The following is a 12,395-nucleotide window of genomic DNA, read 5'->3' as shown; positions in this document are numbered from 1 at the left end:
AAATTTTGGGAAACTGTCTAATCAGATCCTCCATGACCTTACTAAATGGAGCCAACTAAAACTCACATATCTTGGCAGAATAGCCGCAATAAAAATGTCTTTATTGCCCAAAATATTATTCCTTTATCAGGCCTTACCTATAAATATCCCTCCTAAGTCCTTCTCCAAATGGCAAGCTACACTAGACCGCTTTGTCAATCACGGCAAACGTTCCCGTATAAATAAGGACGTTATATAGGAAACGCACAAAAGGAGGCCTAGGAATGCCCAATTTACTGATGTACTTTGAGGCCTTCCAGCTTAGGCAGCTAGTCAAAATAATCAACTGTGAGACTAGTATTCCCTGGGTACAAATAGAAACGATATCCCAACAACCCACAATTCCAGCTCTCCCCTTCCTAAAAACTTCCTGGACCATCGTCAAACAAATCTCCAATCCATTCACACGCCTTATCCTAGCAATATGGAAAAAATGGTCAACCTATCTCTCTCCCCCAGAGTCTCCAATGCTACCTTTTTTAGATCATCCATCTTTTAGACATGAAGATAAATATGCCCAGTTTGCTATGTGTGGATAATTGAAGTCACCCATTATTATAACGCTTCCTCATTTGGAGGCCTCCCTGATTTCATGTTCCATCTCAAGGTCATCCTGAGCATTATGGTCTGGGGGATGATGGCATGTTCTTAACACTAAATTAGTTTTGGGGCCCTGTATTGTCACCCACAGCACTTCTGTGGAAGAGTCAGACTCATTTCAATGTTCTAGTCTACTTGATACTATGCTTTCTTTGACATACAGAATAACACTACTCCCAGTATGCCCTTCCCTGTCCTTCCTTTATATCCAGAGATGACCATATCCCACTGGTTCTCTCCATTCCACCAGGTTTCTGTAATGCCCTCTATGTCCAAGTTCTCCTTTAAAACCAAGCACTCCAATTCCCCCATTTTGGCTCAGAGGCTTCTAGCATTTGCGCAGAAACACCTATACACAGTGCTCCTTGGTGTAAAATCTTGTGTCAACCTTGTGTGGTCTACCTTTTAAAAAAATATTATTTCAGTTTAAAAATATAAGTGTGTATGTGTGTGTGTGGGTATTTTTATATATACAAAAATATAAAACAGAATATTACCACAGTAAAAAGAAAGCCTGAAGAGTGAGTCAATCTGAGCTTTTGTGTATAGGTCTAGGTGAGACGACATTCAAAACTTCCGGACAGAGAAGGAACTGAGGGAATAAAGACAAGGACACCAGAGCTTGGGATAAACTTTGTTGTTGTTGTTGTTTATTCGTTCAGTCGCTTCCGACTCTTCGTGACTTCATGGACCAGCCCACGCCAGAGCTTTCTGTCGGCTGACGCCACCCCTAGCTCCCCCAAGGTCAAGTCTGTCACCTCCAGAATATCATCCATCCATCTTGCCCTTGGTCGGCCCCTCTTCCTTTTGCCTTCCACTTTCCCTAGCATCAGCCTCTTCTCCAGGGTATCCTGTCTTCTCATTATGTGGCCAAAGTACTTCAGTTTTGCCTTTAATACCATTCCGTCAAGTGAGCAGTCTGGCTTTATTTCCTGGAGTATGGACTGGTTTGATCTTCTTTCTGTCCAAGGCACTCTCAGCATTTTCCTCCAACACCACAGTTCAAAAGCATCTATCTTCCTTCGCTCAGCTTTCCTTATGGTCCAGCTCTCGCAGCCATAGGTTACTACGGGGAATACCATTGCTTTAACTATGCGGACCTTTGTTGTCAGTGTGGTGTCTCTGCTCTTAACTATTTTATCAAGATTTGTCATTGCTCTCCTCCCAAGAAGTAAACGTCTTCTGATTTCCTGGCTGCAGTCAGCGTCTGCAGTAATCTTTGCGCCCAGAAATACAAAGTCTGTCACTGCCTCCACGTTTTCTCCCTCTATTTGCCAGTTATTAATCAAGGTAATTCACACCCACACACTGGATCTGCATGTGAAAGTGCAGGAATCTATTCTACAAGACTAGATGGGCGAGCCACTCTTCCAAAGCCAGGAGCTGAGTAAAATCTGGCCTTTTCTTAACTACACGTCAGTGTAAATGTGGGGAGACCACCCTGGGTCACACCCGCCTGGTGCCACACAGCTACGAGTGGGTGCGACAGGAAGGACACCCAAAGGCAAGCCATATCCTGACTCGAGGGCCACGCAGCCTGAGGATCAAGCCTCCGAACTTGTCAGTCACCATAAACGTGCTAGTGAATGCTCACCAATCCTATTCTAATATCCTAAAATTCCTGCACAACCCTGCGTGCACCAAATCACCCTATTTACCGACTCCCTACTAACAATTAATTCCAGTCTAGAGTAGGTGAAAAACCTGTACACAAATGCCAATCAGAGGCCACTAAAATTCCTACTCAGCCCTCCCAAAGGGAGCGACTGTCTAATCCCATACTGGTTACAGGGAGGGAGGGTGGAAGCCAGAAAGCAAAAGAGGCCATGCTTCAAGTGGGGCTCACCTTTATAGTCTTTGCCCCACCCACGCCTCACACACACATGCCAGACACACATGCTCGCGGACGGAAAAGGAACCGAGGAAATAAAGACACAGACACCAGAGCGTGGGATAAAGTACGGCGTTTTTATTTAACATGAGTAATTCAATCCTCCCTGGATCTGCAGTGGGAATCTCTTAAGTCCTTTCTACAGGCAAGTAGTCCGCTAAGCCAGCAGTCAGGTAAAATCCGGCCCCTTTCTTAAGCTACACTTCGGTGTAAGTGTGTGTGGGACAATCCGGTGTCACACCTGCCCAGTGCCGCAAAGCTCCCGAGTAAGTGAGACAGGAAGGTTACCAAAAGCAAGCTGTATCCTGACTCAAGAGCCACACAGCCCTTGAGGAGCAGGCCTCCGAATTTGCCAATCGTTGCAAAGGTGCCACTGAGTTCTCACCAAATCTGTTCAAATGTCCTAAAATGCCTGCAAAAACCACCAATGGAGGGTGTTAGGCCTAGGCTTTGGCACCCTCCCCCCACTTGCCAAGGATAAAATCCCGCAGGCCCACTTGCAGATCCTGCAGGAAAATGTCGTTACCTTCATTGGACAGGTGAACACCATCTGCCCTGTAAAGCTCCTCTCTGGATGGTAAAATTGCAGGATGGAAGATCACAGAGCCCTGCTGATCCTTTAAAGTCAGACGAATTTCCCTATTCACTTTCTTCACTGCCCTATTTAAACAACGGACATCCCCTCCCTCACGCCATTGGCGCCGAGGAAGGATGTTGGACCATATAATGCAAGTGTCCGGCCATTGGCTCCAAATGACTTTGAAATCTTCCTGAACCTGTACAATCAGGGCCTTCCCCTTCACAACCCCCATATCATTCCCCCCCAGGTGGAGCACCAACAACTGTGGTGGGGCACAAACCACACCAGAGTGGAACAACGTATCAAGGAGACGCCCCCACATCATGTGTCGCCTACCAACCCACTGGATGGAGGCAAACTGACTGAGCCCCAACTGCGTGCCAACAGCTGCTTGAGTTGCTCTGTGGCTGGCCCAGAATACCAAGCTGTGTCCGCAAATGACGACCTTCACGGGCTCTGGTCCCCACCGCTCTGCCAAAAGAACACAACTGTTAACACTGAAACAAACCAAACAACTCCCGTCACCTTCACTTATGAAAGTACACTTTAAAGGCCCCAGCTCACCATCTCCCTATGGCATGAACACTGAAAAAGCCTAGCACCACTGTTACAGTGGCTGAGGTGGACCCAATCCTAAAGGAATGGGTCCCAAATTGATAATCGCCCAGGCCCAATGCCTGAAGAGCCCTTTTGGCTATTGTCCAAAACTAGTTTTGGCTAAAGGGCTGCCAATCCCTGTGACAGAATCCCAGGTTCCCTCCAGGGAGAGCTAATCATATGCAAGGCCACAGCTAGAGTTACTAGAGAGCCTCAATGCCTTTGGTCGAGTATGGACCACCACAGTGAGCTGAACATCTGAGAATTGAAAAGCCCTACCGGATCTATCAGATTTGGAACCGGCCAGGACCTCCCCAATTTTAAAGGTGCCAAATAAGGTGGTGAGTGCAGCCACATAAAACAGGGTTTGTTCATACATGGAGAGGCAGACCACTGCTCAGCGCTCCCTCAATTCCACTAATATTGTAGGAGTAATAGCATAGCGCCTTTCTGGTAAGGGTGGGGGCAAACCTAGCCCACCTCTCCTGCATCTTATGAATGCAAAAAATCTGCTGTGCTTTCTGCAAACCCATTCAACTTGGCTGCAAAAGGTAAACCAGTGAGCTTACTTCGCAAGGTTCTTGTGGATAGCCCCCTGCGGTGTAAGTCCACTCAGAACTCCATCAAATGTTTGGCTGGAGTGGGCCATGGGATTGGGAGCGTTTGCCCCACCCTGAAAATGCTGAACTCCGTACGTGCTCTTTCATAGGATGCTCACGTGCTGGGAGGGTGGCATAGACTGCATTATGGCTTCTACCACCTCACCTCTCCAAGATCCCAAAGCACACTGGGCATTGGATCTGGGTGCTTCCTGGTGATAGGGGTCAACACTCAAAATCTGGACATCTGGCTGCGCAACAAGGCATTGGTGATTCCATTATCTAGGCCATGGATGTGGCGGGGGGGGGGGGGGAAGGTGAGATTGAATTGAAGGCAACAGGAAGTCCTGGGCCTAACCAGTCCCATTACGTGAAGATTCTTTGATGATAAAGAAGTCACTACATGAATGCTGGCTAGATTATCACACCGAAAATGAACTGTGGCATTGGATAAGAGCTTGGCCCAAAGAAAGGTGGCCACCACAATGGGAAAGACTTCCAAAAATGTCAGACAAATCTCTACAAGTCTCTGATTCCTTTCAATGCTAAGGCCACTGCCGGGTGTATTAAGCCAGCTGCAGGGGTACTGACCTAAGTATGGTATGTTTTTAATCAGTTTTTAATGTGTATTTTATATAAGGTTTTTATACTGTTTGTTTTATACTTTGAATGGTTTTAGTTTTTGTGAACCGCCCAAGGAGCTTCAGCTGTTGGGCGGTATAAACATGCAATAAATAATAATAATAATAGGCTGCCACATGGCAGTCATGCTGCCACCAGAGACTCCTGTTGGGAGCTCTCACCTCTTCCAAACCAACATGCTGGGGAAAAAGGTCAAGCATGTCCCATGCCCCAAATAGGTGAGTCCCAAGGCCTGAGTGGAGGTCAACTTGGCCAACCTGGTGTACATGTTGCATTGTACTCACTCTGAGCAGGGTTACTTGGAATCGAGAGTGCCATGGACTCCTGATGTGTTGACCCGTCTTCTGGGACCATGGGCAATGCACCGCACGCTGGCCTATCCACGTCCAAAGCAGCCACTTGATCTGAAACGGCAACCCAAGCCCTATTAGAAGAGTGCCTGCCTGTAGGACATTGCCATCCTCAAGCGCAGCAATGTGCTTCAAGACCTGGGCAATGTCAGGGCCGTCATCATCTGATGAGCTGAAGGGGACACTGTGCCCTGCCCCTACCCTTCTTGCCAACCACACCATTTTTTGGGTGGCATCTCAACTACACTGCTTGGGCAAAAATGTCTAGCCTTTGGAAGAACTTAAAAATGTCAAATGGCCTCCAGTGCCCCAGGCCTGCAATAAAAGAGAGGGCCAGGGAAGCAGGGAAAACAAGGGGGAGGGATCCAAAATGAGGGCCACACCCAACTCCGGCATAGTCCCACTAAATGTTGCAAACCTCAACCAAGGCCAGGTAGGCCCGAAGATGGCAATAAGCCAATGTTATTACTTAATGAGCGGGGACAAAAGGAGTCAGCCACAGTTAGTACATATAAACAACCTTGGATACCCAACTTAAGGAACAATTTTCAGAGGAAAAATTTGCTAATAAACATCAGGCAATGGAAAAAGAACTTACTTCATTTCAGATTGAAATTAAGTATATGAAAATCAAGACATTTTCAGGGGATGAAAGGGACTATGCAGAGTCCAAGATATATAACTGGATCTCCAATGAGCGTTTTCAAAATAATATAAAGGAACTCTCATGTTCCCCCAGAATTTAGTCGCTAGTGAGACAGGAGATTTCCACAGGTACACTGGGGGATGAAAGATCCCAGAGAGGCATGAGAATGTGAATGCCATGCCCTTCAAGATGTCATTTTTCCTCATGCTGTCCCTGCTGCAGAGGATGAAAAAAGATTTACTTGTTAATTTGTCCTCTTGAGAGCTATCTCAGAAGGGTCTTGAATTTGGGCCTAAGTCTGCTTGGCCGGGCAAAGCGCTGCACCCAAGGCAACAGGAGACCCAAAGGCCCAGGCGGGGTCTAGCAACAGCAGGGCTGGCCCTTCAAGGATGACCTGTTGGGTCAGCTGCGCAAGTGCCAAGTCCAGGTGCCGTCACTCAGGACCCTAAAATATTGTTGGCTGCTATAAAGGCACCCGGCTGGGATGCAGATATTGCCCGGATTGTTTACTTCTTTATTCACTGATGTGGTTACATGTATCAGTTATGATTGGTCTCATTTTAAATTTCTGATGAAAAGCTGGTCAAATTGGATTTTCATACTACTACTCTCATGGATTATTACAAATCCCAGAGAATTCCCAGGGGTCTGAGCATCAATAAGACCCCCATGATGTTTTTGGAGGACATAAATATGGATTTGAAATGGATATCAATCCTACTATCTCATCTTTTTGCCCATTCCAAATTTGTGCCTACTACTTCCAATCCCTATATTCAAGTTTAAAAACAGCTACTCTTAAAGGAGATTAAAACTGCACGTAGTATTAGAACATGAATAATAGAACATTATAATAGAACTCGCATCTCCTGACTCCCAGTCCAACATTTTAGCCACTATACCACACTAGATTTGTTTAATATCATTCATGCTTTGTTAGTTTATGGTTGTATAAATTTCCATTAACGTGTTTTTGTGTGCCTTTGTTAACTACCTTGTATTACAATTAGTCAGCTTTGCTTATTATGTATTTTGTCAGGTTGTATTACATCATTTTTATTAGTATCGATTTGCTTATCACCTGTTTTTGTCACCTATTATATTGTTTTTCTGTATTTTTGTGCAGTTTTATGCTTTTCAGCATTTTTTTTTTTTTGGACAGTACTCAACTGGTGCCCTATTTTGGGTTTTCTACCACTGAGGTTTGCACACTGAGATGTGCAATGTTGACAGCTACAGGGATCTTTTAACACTGAACATTGGGCACTGCTGAAAAAGCTGTCCCCTTAAAAATTATGGAAGTCATAGACAAGAGGTTTGAAAATAATTGTTTTATTTAACGCATTCGAAAGACATTAGAATGAAAGTGCTATTTGGCAATGTTAAATGACAACAGGCATTTAAAAGTCAATATACAAGCTAACCATTCATTATGTACATTTAGACACATAGAAAGTGTGTCTGTCTGAAGAGGGTTATACATGAAAACGAAGTTAACGCAGAATAATTACTTGTGAGCAGAGATGAAACAATATCTAGGAGAAAAATAAGGTGCTAAATAAAACCTAGCAAATGCACCATGGAGCAAGTGTATATAAAAAAATGTTTGGAAAGCACACATCTCTGACTGTAGGGGTCTCCCTAACAAGAGTGTGTATTTGTAACTAACTATGGAGAAGTGTTGGGGGGGAAGGAAGAAAGACACAGTGGGTTTCAGGCCCACCATGGGTGGTGGGTCAACTCCAAAGAGGATGACACCAAAGGAATGGTGGTGGCAGACCAAGAACGGTATTTGTGACAGAGCTCACGGGACAATATTCTTGTAACCTCTTTGTTTAGAGTAAAGATAACTAGAGATCCATATGAGAGGTGGGAAAGGGGGAGTGTGGTACATTGATATAAGCTTCCTCCCAGTTTTATCTACTTTTTTTATTTGGGGACTCTGTGTGTGAGGTGGTCTTTTCCCATTAATTATAGAATTACTGTTTTTAACTGTTGCTTTGTGACCCGTTTGTTGTAATTGAGTTTGCTCTCTCTCTCTCTCTCTCTCTCTCTCTCTCTCTGGGGTTGCTCTTTTGAATAAGATGCCTAGGAAATAGCATTTTTTGGCTACAATGGTAATTATAGGTAGAGGAAAATATGGCATTGAGGGTTTGATAAGCCAGGTAAAGGGAAAGATGGTTAGGCATATTAAGCCTATTTTGTTTTGCAGTCTCTCTCCCAAGTAGATTGTACATAATTGCATTATTAGCTTGCTTTCTGGTCTGTTGCACTGTCACCAAAAGGGGGAAGATTGCGGCAAGCCCCAGAGAGGTGCAGTGGCTTGTAGCCTCTCAGGAAGCAGGTCTTGGGGATGACTAGGGGATTCCTGACTATCGCGGAGACCAGGGTATGAGATTTGGCCAAATCTCACAAGGCCCAAAATTTTGGCCCTATCATAGAACTTTGGGGAGGAGCCTATATAAGGCCTCCTCTCATGCTGCCCAGCCTCAGTCAGAAGCTGGATGAAATACTGCTGCAACCACTACTTAGTATCACAGAATGATGTCAACTGGGACGATCACATTTATTTAACTATACGGAACTGGTCCCTATACTCTGCTCTCCAAGTGCCATGTTCACTCTGGAGCCTAAAGCCTGTAGTACAACTCCCAACCCTCTTAGGAGACAGATTAAGCTATGTGCAGGTGCCATCTCCAACCATTGCTAAGATCAGCTGGCTGGTCCTTGTTGCACTGCCCTGTCCACTAGCCAGGAGAAACCCTCCTATCTCTTAGTTACTAGGGCGGGAGCACTTTCTTTCTCACCACCCCCATCACTGTCCCAACTACCACTGGAAGGGGTCAGCTTTGCTCTGCTCCCTTCAGGTCCCCAACAGCCTGGTTTATGATGATTGTAATCCCCTTGACCAAATTCTTTAAATATTGATTACATCCTGTGTGGGAAAGATGGACTCCATCTTTTTGAAACAAATGAGCTGCATAACCATGCATGAGTGGTTGCCTAATGGTATGGCCTCCCAACTGGGAAAATGCCCGGCTTATGGCATAGTTTGCCTCCTTCCTTGCCCTGTGTGTGGCTGAGCTCCAAAACCGTCTTGGGATCATCTCAACCCAAACAATCATGACATCAGGGAACAAAGTCTTTATCTGATGGAAGTCCCGAATAACACTGGAGATCAGCTCCGTGCTGGTTATCTTAGCCAGGTCATTCTCACCCACGTGAATGACCAGCATTTGAGGTGGCAGCTCTTTCACAGCCAATTCGGAGAGGTAGGGCATCATCGCATCCCATTCCATGTCATGTTTACTGAACCACCTGACTGTGACTAGGTGGCTGATACCAAGTGACTCGCCCAGATCAGTCATGAGTGCATGCTTCTGTGCCCAGAAAGGGATGTTGTGGCCGCAGATCCAAACACGCAATGGTAGGGACTCTGAAACAAAGAAACTAGTTAGTGTTTCTCCAAGGCAACACCCCTTTAGGGTGAAGCCCTGGCTGATGACATACGGTGCACTCTGCTTTCATCTGCCCCTCTTCTATAGCTTTATTTCAAACTCTCCCATGCCAGCTGATGCAGCAGCAGCAGTCACTGCATCAATCCAGAAAGACTGAGGAACAAATTCTCCAGGGGGTCAGTCCGATTGTGGCTATTCCCCATCTGAAGACCTGTGTTAAATGATACCATCAGGGCTAGTCCTTTCTTGTGGAGAAATAATGGCCCTTCCACATATGCCACATGTGGACAGAGCCAAAGGTAAATCAATGGTCCTGTGCACTCCTATTTGCCAATGTTCTATAGCTCCCAAGGTACCTACATTGAAATTATGTGAGTCTCCAGAGATAGCATGTCCACTATATCATTGTTAAATCTTGCTTGTGCTAGCCATGAGAAGGATGCTGCATTCCATGCATACCAGGATGAAGTTCCTGACCAACTTCATTACTCTTGTTGACTTGCAAGACTGGGATTGATTTATCACATGTACAGCAACCAAAATAACACTGTTCTGTCGCTAAGCCCCCATCTCCATATGTATACTGTGACTAGAATGGAGAAGAACTTCAAGAATGTTAAATCCCTGGTCACCCATGGCTCAGCACATCACTTCCCTCCTCGGCCTCCTTCTAGAATGAGACACGATTGTATCTAGCCAGGACACAGTTCCTTGCATCAAAGTCTTCCTTTCATTCATGCATTATGGTGGCATCACGTATGCATAAGCAAAATGCCCTACCTACTACGACAAAGTTTAGGTGTTCCACCAGCATTTGGAAGTCCTTTACTGTTGTTTTCCTACACTGTTTCACAGCATGTAGAGCTTGCCTTGTGGTAATTTGTGGATCCTATCTATTCTAATTCTATGCCCAGGGAAGTTAACCTGGCAATAGTGTCCTCTGTTTTTCACACAGCTATGGCTACCCTTAGTTCATCAGCTCATTTGTTGCTACTAGTCCTGATAGCTATGCGCTACTTTCAGTATCCGAGGCAGTAAGCCTATATGCACCAGTTGCTGGGGAACATCGGAGAGGGTGCTGTTGCACCATGTCCTGCGTTGCAAGTCCCTGGTTGGCCACTGTGTGAGCAGAGTGCTGGACTAGATGGACCCTTGGTCTGATCCAGCATGGCACTTACATTCTTACGTGGACTATCAGTGTGTTGGCACAATCACTGGTCTCTCAACTGCCCTAAAACAAAAAATTAATTCAGATAATGGGCAGTCACACGGTTGCAGACACAGCTTTAAGAACATGCTAAATGTTAGGAAGACGAAACATGAGCTGGAGCACCCAATTTGTGTGGCTATATTGAAATAGAATGTCTCCTTGAACATAAACCCCAGTATGTCAAAAGCACTTGGGTGCACTGGCAGGAGCCTAAAGGCCAACTTAATGTTGCATTTTGCCAGCAATGCACCCTTACCAACAGACCACACCATGGCTACTGCTGCATTGAAAGATGTATATATCTGTACATATGTTTGTATCTCTAAAATGTTATATTATATTTTGGGGGATTATTGTTGCAAACTGCTCAGAGAGCTTTGGCTATTGGGTAGTATAGGAATGAAATGAAGGAATCTAACAGAACAGAGTGCTTGGTGAATAGCATCATTGACTGAATTGCCCTTTGGGTAGAGTGGTGATGGATCATCACGTTATCTCAGCTGTACCCTTACTGATGTAATTTGAAACCCCCTGCTTCTTAGCTAGCGTACCCAGCCCCTTCACATTAAGTGTGATTTCCTTCAAATCATCCTTAACTGCACTGTAAAGATACATTTCCCTGCTGCATATTTTGCATCTTGAACATCTTCAAATTTTGTTGCATAAAACTATACAACCCAAATCAAACAAACACATTAATTCAAACTTGCATTTGCACAGCCAACTAGGAAAAAGAAACTTGGTGAGAGCAGATGCTCGATAACAATGTGCCTGTTCTTGGCTGAACTTTGAGGAAAGGACACCCCAACAATTAGAAATCATAATATCCACTCATCTCCTCACCATCATTTCTGTGTTTCTCAACTTTATTTCACAGTCACTCCATCGTTACAACAATTCTAAGTGCCATACATCCAACATTTAATATTGTAATATTTTGACAAAACTCCTGAGTCCAACATGCATGGCCTAGACCTCAGCAAGTCATTTTGGGTGTAGGCTCAGGGATCCTGATCTCAGCCTCCTCCCTTTTGGGTAGCACACAACTGTGTCTGTGTCTCACGAGACCTACCACTTGCACGATGGGGCTTTTGCAGTTTTGAAAATAACCCTAAACCAACAGAAATGCTTCTTTCTGGAATGGGGCAGATCAGTAGGGAGTTCCGCTGTCCGATAACAATATAGAAACGAGTGTTTCTGCAGTTATTTTAGAAGTGCAAAAGCTCTGTTGTGCAAGTGGTGGATCCTACGAGCACAACACAACTGGCAGAACAGCTTCACTGGATACTGCCCTCTGATTGCAGGTCTCTTTTTTCCTCCCCATCAGCTTTTGCTTGCACCTTGTTTTCACTTCTGCTGTTTTTCACACTATGCTATCTTCAGGCTGCCCACCTTTCTCCTCCTCAGCACCTAATGGAGCGGTTTCTGGAATTTCCAACTTCAGCCAGGAGAGTTGCTTCTTTGCCTCTGTTTGTGTGGTGACTTCATGACTAACCACAAGGTAAAATAGGAATCCTCGCTGATATTTAATGCTAATTCCTCTTAGATTTCTGTGTATATAGGCAGAAGGCTCGCTGCTTTCTTAAATGTTTCTGGGTAAATATCCTGAAAGTTCATTACTGGATTCTCTTTGTATCTGATTGACTGCAACACACATTATTTTTAGATCATTGTCTCTTTGAGGGAAAATCTAGCAAAGCTCATCACCATTTCCCTGGGATTTGCATTTTCACATGGCTTCAGGCCCAGGGCTCTACGAGCTTTTCTTATATTTATCTTGTCG

General features: G+C 44.9%; 1 protein-coding gene across 1 annotated transcript in view; it reads right to left on the bottom strand.

The window, feature by feature from the left end:
* Positions 1-2,798: 2,798 nt before the first annotated feature.
* LOC134398162 (zinc finger protein 318-like) overlaps positions 2,799-12,395 on the bottom strand; it is a 35,308-nt gene continuing 25,711 nt past the window's right edge. The window contains exons 8-9 of the mRNA XM_063125409.1: positions 5,233-5,352; positions 2,799-3,581 (exon numbers count right to left, since the gene is read on the bottom strand). Of these exons, the coding sequence (XP_062981479.1) occupies positions 2,974-3,581; positions 5,233-5,352 (728 nt within the window). The 3' untranslated portion in view covers positions 2,799-2,973. The remainder of the gene's footprint in view (positions 3,582-5,232; positions 5,353-12,395) is intronic.

This window comes from Elgaria multicarinata, chromosome 4 (assembly GCF_023053635.1).
Source record: "Elgaria multicarinata webbii isolate HBS135686 ecotype San Diego chromosome 4, rElgMul1.1.pri, whole genome shotgun sequence".
NCBI classification, from domain to species: Eukaryota; Metazoa; Chordata; class Lepidosauria; order Squamata; family Anguidae; genus Elgaria; species Elgaria multicarinata.
Note: the sequence above shows the minus strand (reverse complement) of the source record. Positions and strands in the feature narration are given on the sequence as shown.